At 41.0% G+C, this 24,186-nt stretch overlaps 1 protein-coding gene across 2 annotated transcripts in view; it reads left to right on the forward strand.

The window, feature by feature from the left end:
* Nucleotides 1-23,980, forward strand: part of fer (fer (fps/fes related) tyrosine kinase) — a 46,838-nt gene extending 22,858 nt beyond the window's left edge. The window contains exons 10-19 of one of the 2 annotated variants that reach the window (XM_084158952.1): nt 9,544-9,645; nt 9,948-10,154; nt 10,777-10,899; nt 12,728-12,784; nt 12,907-13,022; nt 13,204-13,298; nt 13,415-13,538; nt 16,798-16,952; nt 17,642-17,764; nt 18,375-23,980. In XM_084158952.1, coding sequence (XP_084015078.1) covers nt 9,544-9,645; nt 9,948-10,154; nt 10,777-10,899; nt 12,728-12,784; nt 12,907-13,022; nt 13,204-13,298; nt 13,415-13,538; nt 16,798-16,952; nt 17,642-17,764; nt 18,375-18,511 — 1,239 coding nt within the window. In that variant the 3' untranslated portion in view covers nt 18,512-23,980. The remainder of the gene's footprint in view (nt 1-9,543; nt 9,646-9,947; nt 10,155-10,776; nt 10,900-12,727; nt 12,785-12,906; nt 13,023-13,203; nt 13,299-13,414; nt 13,539-16,797; nt 16,953-17,641; nt 17,765-18,374) is intronic. The other variant, XM_084158953.1, reaches the window with a different exon arrangement.
* The last annotated feature ends 206 nt before the right edge of the window (nt 23,981-24,186 follow it).

The following is a 24,186-nucleotide window of genomic DNA, read 5'->3' on the forward strand; positions in this document are numbered from 1 at the left end:
GCTGTAGAATTTTTTGAGGATCTGAGGACCCATGCCAAATCTTTTTAGTCTCCTGAGGGGGAATAGGCTTTTTCGTGCCCTCTTCACGACTGTCTTGGTGTGTTTGGACCATGATAGTTCGTTGGTGATGTGGACACCAAGGAACTTGAAGCTCTCAACCTGTTCCACTACAGCCCCGTCGATGAGAATGGGGGCGTGCTCAGTCCTCTTTTTTTTCCTGTAGTCCACAATCATCTCCTTTGTCTTGGTCACGTTGAGGGAGAGGTTGTTGTCCTGGCACCACACGGCCAGATCTCTGACCTCCTCCCTATAGGCTGTCTCATCGTTGTCGGTGATCAGGCCTACCACTGTTGTGTCGTCGGCAAACTTAATGATGGTGTTGGAGTCGTGCCTAGCCATGCAGTCATGGGTGAACAGAGAGTACAGGAGGGGACTGAGCACGCACCCCTGAGGGGCCCCCGTGTTGAGGATCAGTGTGGCAGATGTGTTGTTACCTACCCTTACCACCTGGGGGCGGCCCGTCAGGAAGTCCAGGATCCAGTTGCAGAGGGAGGTGTTTAGTCCCAGGATCCTTAGCTTAGTGATGAGCTTAGAGGGCACTATGGTGTTGAATGCTGAGCTGTAGTCAATGAATAGCATTCTCACGTAGGTGTTCCTGTTGTCCAGGTGGGAAAGGGCAGTGTGGAGTGCGATAGAGATTGCATCATCTGTGGATCTGTTGGGGCGGTATGCAAATTGGAGTGGGTCTAGGGTTTCTGGGATTATGCTGTTGATGTGAGCCATGACCAGTCTTTCAAAGCACTTCATGGCTACAGACGTCAGTGCTACGGGTCGGTAGTCATTTAGGCAGGTTATCTTAGAGTTCTTGGGCACGGGGACTATGGTGGTCTGCTTGAAACATGTTGGTATTACAGACTCAGTCAGGGACATGTTGAAAATGTCAGTGAAGACACTTGCCAGTTGGTCAGCACATGCTCGGAGTACACGTCCTGGTAATCCGTCTGGCCCTGCGGCCTTGTGAATGTTGACCTGCTTAAAAGTCTTACTCACATCGGCTACGGAGAGCGTGATCACATAGTCGTCCGGAACAGCTGGTGCTCTAATGCATGCTTCAGTGTTGCTTGCCTCGAAGCGAGCATAGAAGTGGTTTAGCTCGTCTGGTAGGCTTGTGTCACTGGGCAGCTCGCGGCTGTGCTTCCCTTTGTAGTCTGTAATAGTTTTCAAGCCCTGCCACATCCGACGAGCGTCAGAGCCAGTGTAGTATGATTCAATCTTAGACCTGTATTGACTCTTTGCCTGTTTGATGGTTCGTCGGAGGTCATAGCGGGATTTCTTATAAGCGTCCGGGTTAGAGTCCCGTTCCTTGAAAGCGGCAGCTCTACCCTTTAGCTCAGTGCGGATGTTTCCTGTAATCCATGGCTTCTGGTTGGGGTATGTACGTACGGTCACTGTGGGGACGACATCATCGATGCACTTATTGATGAAGCCAGTGACTGATGTGGTGTACTCCTCAATGCTGTCTGAAGAATCCCGGAACATGTTCCAGTCTGTGCTAGCAAAACAGTCCTGTAGCTTAGCATCTGCGTCATCTGACCACTTTTTTATTAGCCGAATCACTGGTGCTTCCTGCTTCAGTTTTTGCTTATAAGCAGGAATCAGGAGGATAGAGTTATGGTCAGATTTGCCAAATGGAGGGCGAGGGAGAGCTTTGTATGCGTCTCTGTGTGTGGAGTAAAGGTGGTCTAGAGTTTTTTCCCCTCTGGTTGCACATTTAACATGCTGGTAGAAATCACGGCCACAGGAAGCACCAGCACCGGTTTGTAGTGGTAAATAGACAGCTACGAGAAAAAAAAGAAACTCTCTTGCTAAATAGTATGGTGTACATCTAATAATTAGGTATTCTAAATCATCGCACACCAGCTGTTGTTAATAAAGAGACACACCACCACCAACCCTGATCTTACCGATGCATAGAAAAAGAAGCTATATTATCCATGTCCTTGTTCAGCCATGACTCCGAGAAGCATAGTATATTACAGTTCTTAATGTCCCGTTGATAGGATAGTCTCGAATGGAGCTCTTCCAGTTTATTATCCAACGATTGCACATTCACCAATAGAACAGAGGGTAGAGGCGATTTATTAATTCGCCACCATAGTGCCGACACTCCGGCCTCTATAGCGCCGTCTTCGCCTTCTATGAGTGTCGGGGCCTGGTTCGGGATAATCAATATGTATTTCGCCTCCGATTAAAAGTAGAAGTCCTCATCCAAATGGAGGTTAGTGATAGCTGTTCTGATGTCCAGAAGCTATTTTCGGTCATAGGAAACGATGGCGGAAACATTATGTACAAAAAAAGGTAAGATTAGCCCAAAGAAGTACACAAAATAGCCCAATTGATCAGGATCCTGTAAAACGGCCGCCATTCCCTGCAGCGCCATTCTATTAAATGTGTCGACTGGATGATTTTGTAAGCCCTAGATACTTTTGCAGCTTATACTTACACTGAACAAGAATATAAATGCAACATGCAACAATTTCAAAGATTTTACTGCATTACAGTTCATATAAGGAAATCAGTCAAATTAAATACATTCATTAGGCCCTAATCTATGGATTCCACATAACTGGGAATACAAATATGCATCTGTTGGTCACAGATACCTTTTAAAAATAAGTAGGGGCGTGGATCAGAAAACCAGTCAGTATCTGGTGTGACAACCATTTGCCTCATGCAGTGCGACACATCTCCTTCGCATAGAGTTGACCAGGCTGTTGATTGTAGCATGTGGAATGTTGTCCCACTCCTCTTCAATGACTGTGCAAAGTTGCTGGATATTGGTGGGAACTGGAACACGGCCGTAGGGTACTCCCATGTTAAATTGCCTACTTTACGCATAACCCGATCATGGCTGTATTCTTTTTAAAAAATATATAATTCTCTAAACATTTTGGTTATGCTTCATTGGTCATTTTTAACATGCTTCCATGTCGTCTTAATCAACAAACTACATCATACCTAAAAACACTTTCATTCTAAACGTAAAAATGTTAGCATGAACAGATAGACTGTTGCATGGAATATACGTCATGATTATTAGCCAAAGAGCCGATTCCAATGGACTTTCTTCAATTAGCTAACTAACCCTGCTTTTAAAATGCTGAAAAGCTGTTGCGTACCATTTTGTTTGAACAATAGTAGGAGAAAACACCACCAAATTAAGTTTCATCAACTACCCAAGGACCAGGTTAGACGAACCTCATGGTTTCAGGCTATTACACCGTGATTATGGAAAGCTGTGGGCTCCGGTTACTCAAAGAATTTGTGTGTTCAAGTAGTTCGTCACTTTGCATAAAGCTTGCTAGTTCGCTTGTAGTAAAGACTAGAGAGCTGTATCCATCCAAATAACAGCCATAATATTCTTATGCATTTGGATATTTATGTAAACCGGGAGATTCCACCAACTACATGTAGATATTGCCATAGGCTAATTTGGTTTGGGACATTTGGTAGGGTTGTATCCCCAACTGGTCTCCGCCAAGTTGAAAGGCCATATAGGCAAGACAACAAGAATAAACTTTTCTAAATACCTAGATTGTTCAAGGGTAGGCAAAGACTGGAATTAGTTATGCGACACATCTAAGACTAGCGAATTAGATTGAGATGAAGTTCTCTTGCTAGCCAGCCAGCTAACGTCAGCTAACCGGCAAAAAAAATAGGGGTAAACAAACAGTGACATAAGTATAATGCGACAGCTTAACTGTCAGTGTTAGCAGGTCAGATAACAAATTAGTGGCAGAGTAAGTAATGCAAATAATTTGTTGTTGTGACAACCAAGTATGTTAATAACGACAAGTGAATAAGACAAAAAGCAGTTTGCTTAGGATGACGCCAAAGTTAGGCTAAATACATGGGAGTAACAGGAGTACCCTATGGCTGTACTCTACTCGGGGGCGTGGTGAAGTTAAGCCACACCTCGCCATGTGTATCTGTGCCAGGAAGTAAAAGCAGGAAGTGTACCCTTCAATCTGTGCTGCCATTTGTTGAGTCAACTCAACTAACATTACAACAAATACATTCCATTGCATGAGCCACATCAGTTAGCATCATTTGAATTAACATGATACATTACCATAGCTATCCAGCATAGTCTCAGTCTGTATTAAATAGAACGTGGCGGCCCCGCCCACCTGTGGGGAAAACAACCTGTGGTTATTTAGGTTACCCCATTGGCTCACAGCAAAAACGTAACCTTTTTCAAAAGCTATTTTCTTGTCTGCTTTTTTTAGTCAATTAGTACATTTTCCTGTAAAGCACATTGCATTGCATTCCATGTCTGAAATGTGCTGTATAAATAAAGCTTGATTTGATTTGACAAAACTACATTGAAGAAAAGTACAACATGTCTAAAGATTACTTTTCAACATTGCCTGCTCCCGAGCGTTCTCATGACTTAGAAAAACCTTATATTATAGGCATGTAGGGCTTCCCGCATGCCCCTTTTCATGACGGTGCTAGCAGCCACGTAAGTGAGTGCTAGTTAGCTACCGGAACATTAAGCTAGCCAAGACAAACAACACAAACAAACTGACTATACAGCCACAAGTAGTGAGTAGAGTTATAAACAGACAACTAAACAAGTTAAATATCTTACCTGTGATGAAATGTCTTCCACACACATAGCTAGCTACAGTGCCTTCAGAAAGTATTCACACCCCTTGACTTTTTCCACATTTTGTTGTTACAGCCTGAATTTAAAATGGATTAAATAGAGATTTTTTTTATCACTGGCCTACACACAATACCCCATAATGTCGAAGTGGAATTATGTTTTTCAAAATTTGTACAAATTAATTTAAAATGAAAACCTGAAATGTCTTGAGTGAATGAGTATTCAACCCCTTTCTTATGGCAAGTCTAAATATACTGAACAAAAATATAAACGCAACATGTAAAGTCACATAGATCACAGAAATTCTCCATATGCACAAAAATATTCGCTAAAATGTTGTGCACAAATTTGTTTACATCCCTGTTAGATAGCATTTCTTCTTTGCCAAGATAATCCATCCACCTGACAGGTGTGGCATATCAAGAAGTGGATTAAACAGCATGATCATTACACAGCTGCACCTTGTGCTGGGGACAATAAAAGGCCACTCTAAATTGTGCAGTTTTGTCACACAACACAATGCCACAGATGTCTCAAGTATTGAAGGAGCGTGCGATTGGCATGCTGACTGCAGGAATGTCCACCAGAGCTGTTGCCAGATAATGTAATGTTCATTTCTCTAACATAAGCTGCCTCCAACGTCATTTTAGAGAATTTGGCAGTACGTCCAACCGGCCTCACATCCGCAGACCACGTGTAACCACGCCAGCCCAGGACATTCACACCTTCAGACCAGCCACCTGGACAGCTGATGAAACTGATGAATATTTCTGTCTGTAATAAAGACCTTTTGTGGGGAAAAACTCATTCTGATTGGCTGGGCCTGGCTCCCCAGTGGGTGGGCCTATGCCCTCCCATGCCCACCCTTGGCTGCGCCCCTGCCCAGTCATGTGAAATCCATAGATTAGGGCCTAATGAATTGATTTCAATTGACTGATTTCCTTATATGAACTGTAACTCAGTAAAATAGTTGAAATTGTTGCATGTGTGTGCTTGACAAGTCTCATAATAAGCTGCATTGACTCATTCTGTGTGCAATATAGTCTTTAACATGATTTTTGAACGACTACCTCATCTCTGTACCCCACACATACAATTATCTGTAAGTTCCCTCAGTCGAGCAGTGAATTTCAAGCACAAAAACCAGGGAGGTAATCCAATGCCTCGCAAAGAAGGACACCTATTGGTAGATGGAAAAAAAGAATATATATATACAGTGGGGAAAAAAAGTATTTAGTCAGCCACCAATTGTGCAAGTTCTCCCACTTAAAAAGATGAGAGAGGCCTGTAATTTTCATCATAGCTACACGTCAACTATGACAGACAAATTGAGGAAAAAAAATTCAGAAAATCACATTGTAGGATTTTTAATGATTTTATTTGCAAATGATGGTGGAAAATAAGTATTTGGTCACCTACAAACAAGCAAGATTTCTGGCTCTCACAGACCTGTAACTTCTTCTTTAAGAGGCTCCTCTGTCCTCCACTCGTTACCTGTATTAATGGCACCTGTTTGAACTTGTTATCAGTATAAAAGACACCTGTCCACAACCTCAAACAGTCACACTCCAAACTCCACTATGGCCAAGACCAAAGAGCTGTCAAAGGACACCAGAAACAAAATTGTAGACCTGCACCAGGCTGGGAAGACTGAAACTGCAATAGCTAAGCAGCTTGGTTTGAAGAAATCAACTGTGGGAGCAATTATTAGGAAATGGAAGACATACAAGACCACTGATAATCTCCCTAGGTCTGGGGCTCCTCGCAAGATCTCACCCCGTGGGGTCAAAATGATCACAAGAACGGTGAGCAAAAATCCCAGAACCACACGGGGGGACCTAGTGAATGACCTGCAGAGAGCTGGGACCAAAGTAACAAAGCCTACCATCAGTAACACACTACGCCGCCAGGGACTCAAATCATGCAGTGCAAGATGTGTCCCCCTGCTTAAGCCAGTACATGTCCAGGCCTGTCTGAAGTTTGCTAGAGTGCATTTGGATGATCCAGAAGAGGATTGGGAGAATGTCATATGGTCAGATGAAACCAAAATAGAACTTTTTGGTAAAAACTCAACTCGTCGTGTTTGGAGGACAAAGAATGCTGAGTTGCATCCAAAGAACACCATACCTACTGTGAAGCATGGGGGTGGAAACATCATGCTTTGGGGCTGTTTTTCTGCAAAGGGACCAGGACGACTGATCCGTTTAAAGGAAAGAATGAATGGGGCCATGTTTCATGAGATTTTGAGTGAAAACCTCCTTCCATCAGCAAGGGCATTGAAAATGAAACGTGGCTGGGTCTTTCAGCATGACAATGATTCCAAACACACCGCCCGGGCAACGAAGGAGTGGCTTCGTAATAAGCATTTCAAGGTCCTGGAGTGGCCTAGCCAGTCTCCACATCTCAACCCCATAGAAAATCTTTGGAGGGAGTTGAAAGTCTGTGTTGCCCAGCGACAGCCCCAAAACATCACTGCTCTAGAGGAGATCTGCATGGAGGAATGGGCCAAAATACCAGCAACAGTGTGTGAAAACCTTGTGAACACTTACAGAAAACATTTGACCTGTGTCATTGCCAACAAAGGGTATATAACAAAGTATTGAGAAACTTTTGTTATTGACCAAATACATTTTTTCCACCATCATTTGCAAATAAATTCATTAAAAATCCTACAATGTGATTTTCTGGGAAAAAAATTCTAATTTTGTCAGTCATAGTTGACGTGTACCTATGATGAAAATTACAGGCCTCTCTCATCTTTTTAAGTGGGAGAACTTGCACAATTTGTAGGCTGACTAAATACTTTTTTTCCCCACTGTATATATATATATATATATATATATGTTGAATATCCCTCCCTTTGAGCATGGTGAATTTATTAATTGCACTTTGGATGGTGTATCAATACACCCAGTCACTACAAAGATACAGGCATCCTTCCTAACGCAGTTGCTGGAGAGGAAGGAAACCGCTCAGGGATTTCACCATGAGGCCAATGGTGACTCCACAATACTAACCTAATTGACAGAGTGAAAAGATGGAAGCCTGTACAGAATAAAAAACATTCCAAAAACATTCATCCTTTTTGCAACAAGGCACTAAAGTAATAATGCAAAAGATGTGGCAATGCAATTCACTTTTTTTCCTGAATACGAAGTGCTATGTTTGGGGTAAATCCAATACAACACATTACTGAGTACCACTCTCCATAATTTCAAGCATAGTGGTGGCTGCATCATGTTATGGGTATGCTTGTAATCGTTAAGGACTAGGGAGTTTTCCATAATAAACAATAAATGGAATGGAGCTGAGCACAGGCAAAATCGTGTAGGAAACCCTGGTTCATTCTGCTTTCCACCAGACACTGGGAGATTAATTCACCTTTCAGCAGGACAATAACCTAAAACACAAGGCCAAATCTACACTGGAATTGCTTACCAAGAAGACAGTGAGTGGCCAAGTTACAGTTTTGACATAAATCTGCTTGAAAATCTATGGCAAGACTTGACAATTGTTACCCAGGAAGACGCATAGCCAAAATCGCTGCCAAAGGTGATGCTAACATGAATTGAATACTTATGTAAATGAGACATTTCTGTATTTCATTTTCAATCAATATGCAAACATTTCTAAAAACATGTTTTCACTTTGTCATTATCGGGTATTGTGTGTAAGATGAGTGATTAAAAAATATATATTTTATCCATTTTGAATTCAGGCTGTAACACAACAAAATGTGGAATAAGTCAAAGGGTATGAATATTTTCTGAAGGCACTGTATGTGTAGTCTACTTGGACAACGGGTCCCCACATTTCCCACTCTCCCACGAATAGCCTGAAGCCACAGGGCTCTTCTCACAGTCTCATATTTCCCTACGGGGGAGCATTGCGAATCGTAGGTCAGGATTTTTGACCTGATTACATGTACATTGAACAACGCAGCTTTTCGGCATGTTTTGTTATTTCTGTATAACTAAAAATCGACAACGAAGTTTGCTCTGTTACAATGGGGGGTCAATGGGAAATACGTTTTTGGTTTCCCCATTTTGTGGCTGTGGTCGAGGGGAATTTGTCCTTATCACGTGAATATCGTATCAGTTGATAGAACATTCCAAATGACCATAAAGATTATTACATCACAATACCAGACAGCCATTGTGAGTGTACCCATGAGTTTACCAGTCAAATTGCCAGGGTTAGAGCTTCCAAGACCGTTCTATTCATTCTGTGCATTGTCCTGTACATTTTCATTGTATAGTAGTAGGTCAGTATGTTTTGTTGTCTTCTGCTGTCTCCAACGACATATTCATTCAGACAACTTAAATATTTGTTTTTTTTTATCTAAAGGACAATGGTGTGCTGAACTTTTTTCACTTCTCATCAAACCATCTGGGGAGATGAAATGTGACCGAAATGTCAATCCATAGAGATAAAAATAGATGTATCTGTGTGTCAATCAAATTTCTGTTTAAAAGCAGATGGTGTCTTAGGAAAACCAGTTCAGAAGAAAAACACTGATGTTGCATACTAGTTGAAAACTAGTTTTCCATTGACTTAGTCATTTTAGTGAAATGGGAAACATATTTCACTGACATTGAGATGTTTGACTTTGAATGGGGCAATGTATGAGCACAACATAAAAAGCTGTTTGTTGACTGTACAGTATGTGAGATGATTTAGTGCTGTTGAGCCTCCTTTGGGCTGTAGCTCTCTCTGCAGATAGTTGGGTGAACAGAGGAGGGCAGTGTGAGCACATAGTGATCACTTTAAACCTCCCTAACATACAGTACAGTAAGGTTTACTGTATTGGGCTTGTTCAATTGTTAATGCTCAACTGATTATAAGTCTAACAAATGTCTCTGTATTCTCAGGACAAAGACAAAGGCAAAGACAAGATTTCAAAGTTGGACACCTTGCGTCATTCCATCGCCGGTATCATCCGCTCTCCGAAATCTGTCCTTGGATCATCATCTGTAAGTTCTAAAGTCTGTTAGATAGTTCCAAAATTGGTTTTAAAACCATTGTCTTTGTTCGCGTTGCCTTGAGTAGTGAGTGTGGAAAATATGTGTATCATACATATTGCATTCAAATTGTGCGTTACCTGTTATATCATATCTAGTCAACAATATGTCCTTTCTGAGTGGAGTGACACAGATCTTATAGCTGTCTTGACTGACAATTGAAGAGTAATTCACGATTGATCCCTAATTGTCATTATCATATCATCATAATATCATATATCATCATGTAATTTCATTCCATTGTACGTGTCCAGCAGTTTTTCGACGTGATCCCGACCAGTGAGAAGCCCCTGGGGGACCAGGAGTGGTACCACGGGGCCATCCCCAGGACCGAGGCCCAGGAGCTGCTCAAACAGCAGGGCGACTTCCTAGTCCGGGAGAGCCATGGCAAGCCTGGCGAGTACGTCCTGTCTGTCTTCTCCGACGGACAACGGAGACACTTCATCATCCAGTTTGCAGATGTGAGTTCTACTTGTTCAGTTCTGAATAAAGCTGTTTGTTTCACTGCAGAGCAATTGGGTTTCAGCAGAATAAGAGACAAAAGATAAAAATGTATTCAGGTATATTTGATGCGATGATGTGCGTCAGCCAATGATTACTTTGTGTCTGTTACGTAGACAGAGATACGAGTTTACAGGCAACTTGGTACGAAATGAAACTATTTGACAAGGAATTCTATGGTTGATATTTTAATTTAATTGATTCAGATGGCAGCAACTAGTAATGCTACTAGTAATTGCTTGTAAAGTTGTAAGGTTTCCGTAACACGAAAGATGCTGATTAGCAAAGCTTCCAACTCATCTTTTTAGTTTATAAATTACCAAGTCAGTACCCTTGTAGTTAGTGTCTTCCCTGAGATTGGAAGGTTGGGAGATCGATCACCAGCCGAATCATACCAAAATGGGACCCGATGCGTCTCTGCTTGGCACTCAGCATTAAGGAGATAGATTTGGGGTAAGGCCCTGTGATAGACTAGCGTCCTGTCCAGGGGGTGTACTTGTACATCAAGCTGCTCCTATGAGCTGTTCTGGCTTGCACAAGTCTACTTTCTTTTTACTTACTTTATGCTCTCTGCCTCCACAGAACCAGTATCGTTTTGAAGGCACTGGCTTCCCGACCATTCCTCAGTTAATTGAACATCATTACACTACAAAGCAAGTCATTACCAAGAAGTCTGGGGTGGTGCTTTTAAATCCAGTCGTCAAGGTAAAACATATTTTCTCTCAAATCCATGTTCATTCACCATGTGATGTAGATCAGAAGTCAATGGGAGGTCTCACAACAGGGATGGGAATCTAATTATTGCTAAAGCCATCATGTTGTCTTGGAGGCCTTTTATGGCACACAGTAAAACTCATCAATATGCTCACGTTGTCCAGAAGAGTTTAGTGTTAAGCTAATAGATGGTCAGAAATATGCCCCATCAAGTTCAGAATTAGTCATTCACATTACATATGATGATTTAAGTCTTCCAAAACAGGAAAAGGATAGCAAGCGACACCCACGTCTCAAGTCGTTTTCAGGGACATCAGTGGTCTAGGCTCCATTGCTTATAACTAGGCACTGAGTTAATTAATTTAAAAAACTCTGGGTCCTAGTTATACCCTACAAATGGGGCCCAGAGTTTTTCCTGGTCTGGTTATGTCATCAGAGGAAAACTCCTGACCCTACATCATGATATTAAAGGTTCTGAAGTTCTTATTTACATTTGAAAGTTTTTGTCATTTAGCAGATGCTCTTATCCAGAGCGACTAACAGTAGTGAGTGCATACATTTTCGTACTGGTCCCCCGCTCTACCAACTGAGCCACACGGGACGAGCATAAACATACATCGGTTTGTATTACTGCCAGAATGTTTTTGTACTCTGCTCTCATTTCGGTCAGTTTTCACCAGGTCTTTCATTTGAGACGCATTACTTTTTACAGGCTCTCTCACTGAGACCCATTATTATTTTACAGCCGCTCTCACTTTCTCTAAGTATACATCCAGTATGTGCTGCTGACATCAGCATGAGTCGAAATGAAGTTGATCCCTAGCTTTTCTGGGACTCGCAACTTTTAATTGATTGATTTACATATGTTCTGACAAACTGCATCATCTCAACATTATTTGATGTTTTGTTCTGCGGGTTTTGGCCATATCCTGAAATATAGTAAGAATCTGACATCAACTAAATATTTCAGTTTTAATAAGTAGAGTACTGTGATCACAGTTTAACCACTTTTTGTAGATGAAGGTCTAACTACACTTGCCACAATTTAATAAAACAAATAACAATTGGGCTTTTCAGTCCTCTATAATACCAGGCTGTTGTTCTGTATTCAATTACATTGATGTGTTCCAGAAGATTCCTTGGCTATTTTAGCCATTGACGTTATTAACATCTGGTTTCCTGACCTGTATGACATCTTTCAAGGGACATTTCTCATGTATAAGCTAGTAGTGCAAATGTATTTTTAATATCCGCTATTTTGCTGCAACTGGATCCAATATGCCTGACGTTTTCTGGATAGAGGGAAATAAGCCAACACTTTCAATACCCAGGTTTAATCATAAAGAAGTCCTAGAGTCCTCCTAAGCTAGCCTGCTGGTGTTGAACATAATGGTGTTTTAATTGCCCCAGCCATTACCAACACGGGGTTAATGGTTGTTGTCATTACTACTGTATTGAGTCTGCTGAAGCCTCTGAACACTAAGTGTTTTTAAATGGTCTTTCTATGAGCACTTCATGGCAAAGCGGTGACATTTTACCATTAGGCACCACATAGCACTTGGAAGATTTGATCATTATTTTATTCAATGAGACTAGCCATTGGAATGTGTTATGTTGAGCTGGGCTATTATTTTCTTGCTCAGTGAAGATGTTTTTGTGGCTGAAGTAAATGTGCCTCGGTTTATAGGAATTCTGATAATACAATAGTCAGTCAATGCTTTGTTACACAGTAGCATTTGTATGGTTTCGTTTGTATTGTGTGTGTGGAGGTTTTGTATTTGGTGTTTACATTGCCTATGTTTTGTTCCATCTTTCGTAGGATAAAAAATGGATACTCAACCATGAGGATGTTATTCTTGGAGAGCTTCTTGGCAAAGTTAGTGGTTTTGGATATCCTCTTCATGTTCACCACATGTGTACGGCAGAGTTTTTTTGTGGTTGTTAATATATACTAAACAAACTTTTGTTACTGTATCTCTGTTTTTTCTTTGTTCTTAGGGCAACTTTGGTGAGGTATTCAAAGGAACATTGCGGGACAAGACTCCTGTGGCAGTCAAAACATGTAAAGAGGATCTTCCACAGGAGCTGAAGATCAAATTCCTATCAGAAGCCAGGTGAGAGGAGCTGCAATATAGTGGATGAAAATGTCAGCTATCAGTTGCAGGTCCCTTTAAGTGCCTAGAAACATCTGGTCACTTATCTTTGACATTATTTCACTTAATACACTTTTAGTCTGGTGTTTAGAGATTTGACAAATATGTAAATGTCTGGTACTGTCAAATGTTGTTGCTACAGGATCCTCAAGCAATATGACCATGCAAACATTGTGAAGTTGATAGGCGTTTGCACACAACGGCAGCCTATTTACATTGTGATGGAGCTAGTGCCAGGTAAGTCCAGTAGCATACAGTACTGCCATACAGAAACAACTTTTTGGGACATAACTACTTTTTATGTCCCCCAAATGTTACAATTCTGAACATAGATTTTTATATCTTATTGGAAGGAGGGGACTTCTTGTCATTCCTCCGGAAGAAGAAGGAAGACCTGAAGACCAAGCAGCTGGTGAAGTTTGCTTTAGATGCAGCTGCAGGAATGGCTTACCTCGAGCTTAAAAACTGCATCCACAGGTATTGTTTTACCACATCAATCTGTTGAGTACTGTATGTAACATGTACTGTATGTTCATTATTCTGCATAGACTATTCCAACAAATAGCCCTATCTGTCTAACATTCAAGAGATTGCCCATGCTTTGAACATAATTTCAGTTAAGCAGTCCTATTAATGGCACAAAACTTCATACATGAAACTCAAACCTCTTGCCCTAGTAGCAAACCCACTCCATTTTCAAACCTAACTGAATTTAGACTCCATGAAATGTCTTCCCCTTTACAATGTAAGGAGGCCCCCCTAAAGTAAGATACAGTGGGGAAAAAAAGTATTTAGTCAGCCACCAATTGTGCATGTTCTCCCACTTAAAAAGATGAGAGAGGCCTGTAATTTTCATCATAGGTACACGTCAACTATGACAGACAAAATGAGGGGAAAAAATCCAGAAAATCACATTGTAGGATTTTTTATGAATTTATTTGCAAATGATGGTGGAAAATAAGTATTTGGTCAATAACAAAAGTTTCTCAATACTTTGTTATATACCCTTTGTTGGCAATGACACAGGTCAAACGTTTTCTGTAAGTCTTCACAAGGTTTTCACACACTGTTGCTGGTATTTTGGCCCATTCCTCCATGCAGATCTCCTCTAAAGTAGTGATGTTTTGGGGCTGTCGCTGGGCAACACGGACTTTCAACTCCCTCCAAAGATTTTCTATGGGGTTGAGATCTGGAGACTAGCTAGGCCACTCCAGGACCTTGAAATGCTTCTTACGAAGCCACTCCTTCGTTGCCCAGGCGGTGTGTTTGGGATCATTGTCATGCTGAAAGACCCAGCCACGTTTCATCTTCAATGCCCTTGCTGATGGAAGGAGATTTTCACTCAAAATCTCACGATACATGGCCCCATTCATTCTTTCCTTTACACGGATCAGTCGTCCTGGTCCCTTTGTAGAAAAACAGCCCCAAAGCATGATGTTTCCACCCCCATGCTTCACAGTAGGTATGGTGTTCTTTGGATGCAACTCAGCATTCTTTGTCCTCCAAACACGATGAGTTGAGTTTTTACCAAAAAGTTATATTTTGGTTTCATCTGACATTCTCCCAATTATCTTCTGGATCATCCAAATGCACTCTAGCAAACTTCAGACGGGCCTGGACATGTACTGGCTTAAGCAGGGGGAAATGTCTTGCACTGCAGGATTTGAGTCCCTAGCGGCGTAGTGTGTTACTGATTGTAGGCTTTGTTACTTTGGTCCCAGCTCTCTGCAGGTCATTCACTACGTCCCCCCGTGTGGTTCTGGGATATTTGCTCACCGTTCTTGTGATCATTTTGACCCCACGGGGTGAGATCTTGCGTGGAGCCCCAGATCGAGGGAGATTATCAGTGGCTTGTATGTCTTCCATTTCCTAATAATTGCTCCCACAGTTGATTTCTTCAAACCAAGCTGCTTACCTATTGCAGATTCAGTCTTCCCAGCCTGGTGCAGGTCTACAATTTTGTTTCTGGTGCCCTTTGACAGCTCTTTAGTCTTGGCCATAGTGGAGTTTGGAGTGTGACTGTTTGAGGTTGTGGACAGGTGTCTTTTATACTGATAACAAGCTCAAACAGGTGCCATTAATACCGGTAACGAGTGGAGGACAGAGGAGCCTCTTAAAGAAGAAGTTACAGGTCTGTGAGAGCCAGAAATCTTGCTTGTTTGTAGGTGACCAAATACTTATTTTCCACCATAATTTGCAAATAAATTCATTAAAAAATCCTACAATGTGATTTTCTGGATTTTTTTTTCTCAATTTGTCTGTCATAGTTGACGTGTACCTATGATGAAAATTACAGGCCTCTCTCATATTTTTAAGTGGGAGAACTTGCACAATTGGTGGCTGACTAAATACTTTTTTTCCCCACTGTATGTGAGAGGACAACATGGATCTCTCGCTGCTTAACACGGTTTACAACACTATCAGCTTTGATAGTAACACACCGAGCCCTGAGCCATATCTCTATTTCTCTATCCAGGCCAATTTGAGATTGTGTTTTCAAGTGAAAACTATTTACACCAAGCCAGATAGTCGCAGCAAGAGAGAGTGAGGTGCTGCTGCTGCAATCAGTCTTACATTTCTCTTAGCACAGCGGGGCTATCAAATCATCTCCGGTACATTGCTATTACTTATCTCACCGGGACCAGTATCCCTGAGTGACAGCCTAATTTGGCCCAACTCTGCGGCTCAGTGCTGGCAGTCAGCAGAAATGCCAGGAGAAGCTCTTTGAAAAATACATAGAGTAGCTGTAGGCCTCCTTCTCACAGAGGGGCTGCAGGGCTATGAAATTGAAACGGGAGGGATGCAGGGCTCAATTTGTACATGTCGCACACACACATATATGCACACACACTCTTGCGCATACTTACACACATACCTGGAATGTATACACACACACAGATGGTACAGGGTCATCCCATCCACCTGCAGCAGGGCCCAAACAATCTGGTGGATGAGTTTTCTCTCTGTAGATTATAAATGTTCACATCATCCGATTACAGACAGTATGGTGACCTTTAGCCTACATGTACAGTAGTAGTTGAGATCCCCATCTGTTCCAACTCATGTACATGTGTTTTAGGTGTCCTGATTGCCTACTATTTAAGTCATTTATTTAATGGCATTGTTAATATGAACATTCAAATGATAGTTATTCATGTCGACCAATATGGCTAGCATCTGTCATGATAAGCAGGCTCTATCACTAAATCCATCCACTTTGTTCTGTAGAGATTAAACTCTAGCTACTACACCCTGTCTGTCTGTGTGTGTGCATGGGTGCGCATAAATTGCTTGTTTGATGGGGATGTTGGTGCGAACGGCTATCTAGCTGAGCGGTCAGATGCTATGTTGCCAGTCTTGTCAAGGTATAGAAACTATTGACTAATACTTCTCTGAGAGCAATGGTTTCAGTTGAAACGCCTGTTAAAGGTTGTGGTCGTGAGTGTTTGTTCATGAAAAGTTAATATCCAAACAAAGGCCTACTGTTTGCCATAATAAGCAGGCGTGTGGTAGTGACTTCGGGAGCCTCGACAAAACAAGTCTCAACAAGCCCCTCATGGAGGTGGTCATGTGTTGCTGGTGTATTTAGAACCCACCACAGCCCATCTTTTTGTCACACTCTTCACTCTAGACTTCTCATTCCCTCTGCTGCACCCCCATGACCCATGATCTGAGGAAGATGGAGTGAGAGTGGAAGTAAAGTGATATTATCCATCCCTCCGTCCGTCTCCCACAGGGATCTGGCGGCCAGGAACTGTCTGGTGGGAGAGAGCAACCTGCTGAAGATCAGCGACTTTGGGATGTCAAGACAAGAGGATGATGGGATCTACTCGTCGTCCGGCCTCAAACAGATCCCAATCAAGTGGACGGCTCCAGAGGCATTAAATTATGGTAAAACTGCGAGGCTGTACTTTTTCACCAATTTCGTTATCAAACCTCCAAATATATTTGTCATTATGTGCTTAACAGCAACACTAGCCTAAACCTGCAACTTTGGCCTAAACCTGCAACTCTGGCCTAACCCCACAACTCTGGCCTAACCCCACAACTCTGGCCTAACCCCACAACACTGGCCTAACCCCACAACACTGGCCTAACCCCGCAACACTGGCCTAACCCCGCAACACTGGCCTAACCCCACAACACTGGCCTAACCCCACAACACTGGCCTAACCCCGCAACACTGGCCTAACCCCGCAACACTGGCCTAACCCCGCAACACTGGCCTAACCCCGCAACACTGGCCTAACCCAGCAACACTGGCCTAACCCCACAACACTGGCCTAACCCCACAACACTGGCCTAACCCCACAACACTGGCCTAACCCCGCAACACTGGCCTAACCCCGCAACACTGGCCTAACCCCACAACACTGGCCTAACCCAGCAAAGGGCAACTACAGTAGTTGGTATTTAGGGGGGAAAAAACAGCTCTTAATAGTGATGTTCTTTTGGAGCATATGATTGTAAGTCTGCAGAAGGTAGCATAGCTTTTTGATGACACAGCATCCCCGACATGTCACCACATTTCTTCTCCAATACATGGTGGCTAAGAGTGTTGTGTCTGGTTGGTGTTTCAGGGAGATACAGCTCGGAGAGTGACGTGTGGAGCTATGGCATCCTCCTATGGGAAACGTTTAGTCTAGGAGTGTGTCCTTACCCTGGGATGACCAACCAGCAGGCCAGAGAGCAAGTGGAGAAAGGTAAGAAGAGATCCCTCCAAGGGTTCAGAGTGTTGTATTGATTTCCTTATCTGACAGAATATCTGTATGAGCTTGGTAGCCGGAGCCGTTTGTGCTTTAGCCAACTCCTCTGTTGTTGATTGTTTAGGCCAGTAGACAGAGGAGTATGTGCTCCAGTATTTTGGTGGAGCCTCTTTTTTTTTATCTCTTGACAAGATAATTTAACTGATTGTACCTTATGATTTTTCCTGTTATGAGGGATTTGCTAATGATATCGGACATCACATATGACCATTAGTGGTCTGATGAAGGCATTTCTGACTGGTAACGGTCTTTAAGGATGAATGAGCGGTGTACTAATTAGGTATAAAACTGAAGGAAATTAGAGAACTCAAAAGACTACGCCACCATAATTATGCATTGACCATTGAGTGAGTCATCTATGTGTTCTCTTGCATTGGATTTGGCCTTCGAGCCAATTACTTGAAAAACTACAAGCAGTCATGAAGAGAACTGCATTGGTTGGTCATTTGTTTTCCAACCTCATACCCCTGATTATTCTGCCTTGATCCATCCTAGGAAATTCACTGAATGTTTCCCTGTTTGTGTCTGTCTTTCACCCCCATCTTAGGCTACAGAATGTCCTGTCCACAAAAGTGCCCTGAGGAGGTTTACAAAGTCATGCAGAAGTGCTGGGAGTACAAGCCTGAAAACCGGCCAAAGTTTGCCGACCTTCAAAAAGAACTGGCCTCGGTCAAGAAAAAATAGCACCCAGGTAGGGGAAGGGGGACCAAGTCATGCATCACCTCCAGGGAATCATCCCCTTACAACCTGAAAGAAACACCACAGAACGTTATATCCTTGATGCTACTTGTCGTGATTGTATTTACGGTCTATACTTTGTCACAAAATCACTGTGTTATTTGCCTATGCAACTGTTTTGAGCCATTATCAAGGAGAGAGGTCTCTGCTTAGCTTGGATCATTGTCAAAATACGACTGTATTTCTTTTAAGGACATTTCTCTTTTATTTCTGTTCCTATCTTTCACCTCCTACTGAACCTCAGTAAACTTCAGGTATTTTGAGACAAAACCATGCAAACATGGTAAGATCATGTGTACAATACATAAAACGATCATGCTCCGTTGCACATATAGTGAGCTCAAACAGTATTGGGACAGTGACAAATGATATTTGTGCATCATTGTTCACGATTCATTCAGGATTATCTGTAATCATGGTAGCATCCACATTAATGTAGAAGTGTTTAGAAACAAATTCTATTAATATTTACAATAAAAGTGACTCCAAAATGGCACAATGCATTATTTACCATTCATTTCTATTGGGCACAAAATCATCTGAAACAACCAAAATAAGCAGCAAATGCATCCAACAAATGTGTAGCGTCACAAGCTTGATGTAGTCATTGTGTGCTATGAATGTCGGACCAAATACTTAACTTTTTACTACTTTATAAGTGCATTTTTACACATATAAGTGAATTTGTCTTAATACCTTTGGTGCCCTACAATTGGGGGACTATGTACAAAAAGTGCTGTAATTTCTAAACGGTTCTCTCGATTTGGATAAAAATATCCTCAAATTAAAGCTGACAGTCTGCACTTTAACCTCATCGTCATTGTATAATTTCAAACCCAAAGTTCTGGAGTACAGATCCAAAACAACAAAAATACTTTTGGAGCTCACTGTATGACATCTGCTGTTTTGCTATTGATCATCAGTCAGGCATAGCCACAATAATGAAAATTGTCAAAATGTTTAGATTTATTTTTAGGGCCCAGAGTTTGGTCCTGTTAAGGTAGCATGGTTTATGAGGACGTGAAAAAGCCAAGGTTTCTGGTGCTCCGTGTAGCCGTGCAACCTCCAAAACAGACTGATAAGGTAGATGCTCTCCGTAGCTCATTTCACTCTTCAGAGACCGATTGTATTTGAGAACCTGTTGTTCTCTTTACCAGCAGATCATACCTTGGGGTTATTATTGTATGTCTCAAGCTTGACTTTTCAACATTCAGCTAGAAGTATTTTTCTTCTTCCTGTAAAGTCTTGTTGCGGGACGATTTTGAGATCCGCTACAAATGTCTTTCCAAATATCTCGTCAAGTATTCTCTTCACTCACACCATTCAATCTAGGAAACCTTTTAAGTTTAACATACAAGGATAAGTGCAATTTGTGACACCATTTTCCTATAATTATTCAGGCTTTGTAATGTAGAAATATTGCAATAAGACCGCCTTAATTATAAAGTGAATTAACTTCTAAGTTGTGTATTTGTAATTAATACAATTTTACTTTGTATTATTTAATTTAAGACCCTCCAGATTGCTGCCTCATTTCTACGTTTTGGTCTCGGTCAGTTGTTAAAAGCTCAATACTTTTGTATAATCTGAAAATTAGAATGTATCATAACTGTACTATCTGACGTGAAATGTGAATTTAGCATTTTGTGTCAAAAACAGTCCGCTGTTACATAGCCATGACCGTTTTAAGGAACTCCAGTTTTCATGCATTTATTTGTTGTGGTATTTTCTACTTCAAACAGACATTTTTGTAGAACACAGTTGTAAATCGTTGATAGATATGCATTCAGTAATGAACAGTGAAGTAGTTTTCATTAAGTATACTTAGGGCCAGGAGTTTTATCTGACCATGCGTCATGACCAGGATTAAACTCTGGGACCTAGGGCTCGATTAAATCTGTATCGCGATTTGCCGAACATCCACTGTATAGCGTGATTGATATGTAAAGATCATTTTTCATTGAGCCGACATATGCAGCGTTTACCGTGAATGCATTTTCTGCAAACGCGGGAACATTGCCTTTAAATTTCAATCGTGCTTTACCGTGGATCTTCCGCGACACGGATTGAATTGATCCCCTAGGCCTAGTCTATAACTATGGGCTACAGTTTTTCCTGACCAGGAAATTCTCCTTGCCCTAATATAGTGAATTAGCTATTCCAGTCGCATCCATCCATCAGTTTCACTTCTTGTATTTCAAACTTTACAATGAAACATTCCTCTTCCTGTATTTTGTAAATACTTGTAGATGCTATAACCTTTTTCTACAGTTTGTTTTTCAAATACTAATCTGAAAAAATGCAACCATGCAAGTGTATGTCACTTTTTATCTGTGTGTAGCTCTATTGGAATGTTTCTTCCAATGATTTATTCGATAAAGAAAACATTGTCTATGTTTAGCGTCTGTATCTGCATGATTGTTTGTACATTTTTAGTATGTATAAAAGATATTTGGAAAGATCCTCCTATTTCCTATCCTGTGTATACAATGTGTACTGCTCACCTATCCTGTATACAATGTCAAACTGTCATGACCTCATCTGTTCTGTCTCTCAAATGACACTCTATTCCCCATATATTGCACTTACAGTTGAAGTCGGAAGTTTACATACACCTTAGCCAAATACATTTAAACTCAGTTTTTCACAATTCCTGACATTTAATCCTAGTAAAAATTCCCTGTCTTAGGTCAGTTAGGATCACCACTTTATTTTAAGAATGTGAAATGTCAGAATAATAGAGAGAATGATTTATTTCAGCTTTTATTTCTTTCATCACATTCCCAGTGGGTCAGACGTTTACATACACTCAATTAGTATTTGGTAGCATTGCCTTGAAATTGTTTAACTTGGGTCAAACGTTTCGGGGAACCTTCCACAAGCTTCCCACAATAAGTTGGGTGAATTTTGGCCCATTCCTCCTGACAGAGCTGGTGTAACTGTGTCAGGTTTGTAGGCCTCCTTGCTCGCACATTCTTTTTCAGTTCTGCCCACATATTTTCTATAGGATTGAGGTCAGGGCTTTGTGATGGCCAATCCAATACCTTGACTTTGTTGTCCTTAAGCCATTTTGCCACAACTTTAGAAGTATGCTTGGGGTCATTGTCCATTTGGAAGGCCTATTTGCGACCAAGCTTTAACTTCCTGACTGATGTCTTGAGATGTTTCTTCAATATATCCACATAATTTTCCTTATGATGCCATCTATTTTGTGAAGTGCACCAGTCCCTCCTGCAGCAAAGCACCCCCACAGCATGATGCTGCCACCCCCGTGCTTCACGGTTGGGATGGTGTTCTTCGGCGTCCCCCTTTTTCCTCCAAACATAATGATGGTCATTATGGCCAAACAGTTCTATTTTTTGTTTCATCAGACCAGAGGACATTTCTCCAAAAAGTACGATCTTTGTCCCCATGTGCAGTTGCAAACCGTAGTCTGGCTTTTTTATGGTGGTTTTGGAGCGGTGGTTTCTTCCTTGCTGAGCGGCCTTTCAGGTTATGTCGATATAGGACTCGTTTTACTGTGGATATAGATACTTTTGTACCTGTTTCCTCCAGCATTTTCACAAGGTCCTTTGCTGTTGTTCTGGGATTGATATGCACTTTTCGCACCAAAGTACGTTCATCTCTAGGAGACAGAACGCGTCTCCTTCCTGAACGGTATGACGGCTGCGTGGTCCCATGGTGTTTATACTTGCGTACTATTGTTTGTACAGATGAACGTGGTACCTTCAGGCGTTTGGAAATTGCTCCCAAGGATGAACCAGACTTGTGGAGGTCTGCAATTCTTTTTCTGAGGTCTTGGATGATTTATTTTGATTTTCCCATGATGTCAAGCAAAGAGGCACTGAGTTTGAAGGTAGGCCTTGAAATACGTCCACAGGTACACCTCCAATTGACTCAAATGATGTCAATTAGCCTATCAAAAGCTTCTAAAGCCATGACATAATTTTCTGGAATTTTCCAAGCTGTTTAAAAGCACAGTCAACTTAGTGTATGTAAACTTCTGACCCACTGGAATTGTGATACAGTGAATTCTAAGTGAAATAATCTGTCTGTAAACAATTGTTGGAAAAATGACTTGTGTCATGCACAAAGTAGATGTCCTAACCGACTTGCCAAAACGATAGTTTGTTAACAAGAAATGTGTGGAGTGGTTGAAAAACAAGTTTTAATGACTCCAACCTATGTGTATGTAAACTTCCGACTTACACTGTATATGCGAAAGGTAGTGCACTACATGGCAAATAGGGTGCCATTTGAGACATAACCTTGGGTTTGTAGACTGGAGTAACAGTTATTCAGTGATTTCTCCAGTCAAATTCCCTCCAGATTGGTTTTCTTGCATTCCAGACAACCTAGTTACAGCTTTAGTTCTAAACACCAAACCATTGTTTTGTACGTATATTTTTAGTAACATTGTTTTTATAACAAAAAGGTGTAGAATGAATAGAAGGGTGCTTACATGTTAACTACTGGTTGATGAGCGCAATATATTTCTGTTTAAACACATTTAAAAGGCATACACCTTTTTAGTAACCCTTTTATTTATTTGAGACACTAAAATAGTATCCTTAGCATTTTGTATTAGTGCTTTTGTATCAATTTCAGTCTCTTCTGTTAGTGTATTAAGATATTTGCCAGTATTTTTTTGTTTTTATAGAATTTGTTCTGATTTTTCTATTTTTATTATTCTCATGCAAAGTGACCAAGTCTAGATTTCCCCATGAGTAGTTAAATTCAGCTCTACACTACTGCATGATATGCAGACAATTATTACACCTGTGTTGAATGGAATTTTATTTTATCACTCGTGATTTTTAGTGACTAATTCTGCTTCACAATTCAATGTGAATGTCTTGTCCTGTATTATCATTGATATTTACTCCAAGGCCAACTTTACAGCATTCGAAAGTATGTGCATTATTGAGCTCTTTTCCTAAAGTATATTGATATTATTTGATTCTGTGTGTCAGACTGTAATTTAAAGAGCTGGGATATTTATTGCCACAATAGAGACCTTTATATATTTTGATTGCACTTTCGGCCATGTTAAAAAGACTATCAGATAAGGCACAATAGTACTGTTGTGTTAACTATTGTTTAGCTCAACATGCTTCCCTTTTAATAAAGACCATATCTAAAGTAAAAAGTGGACAATGCACTGGATTTAAATGATTATCAAGTTAAGGTTATACGGTTAATCCACTTAATTCAGAGTAAAACATTTTAAACTATAGCTAGTGTGATTGTGATTGAAAAATGTCCTTATTACACAACTGAAAAGGAATAACTGTATATTCCCCCTTGTTAGATTTAGCTTTCACAACCTTGTTAATGATAAAATCTCATATGGTATTTCCCCTATTGTCTAAACTTTGTTTATACTGTGTACTTGCAATAAACATATTTTTTGGCTCTTTGAATTTAATCTCAAGTGTTATTTCTGTTTGGGAAGGTGCAGAGAATAATTTTAACAAACCATAATCTTTTAAATCCATATTCAGAATAAAAATATTATTTTATTATCCTCTTCTTTCATTCAACAGGCAACCAGAGGTTTAATCCAAACGGCTTAATCCGAATGGCTTCTACAAACTCTTAGAGTTCTTGAAGGCTTAACT

The sequence above is a fragment of the Coregonus lavaretus genome (genome assembly GCF_964263955.1).
Source record: "Coregonus lavaretus genome assembly, chromosome: 4".
NCBI lineage: Eukaryota > Metazoa > Chordata > Actinopteri > Salmoniformes > Salmonidae > Coregonus > Coregonus lavaretus.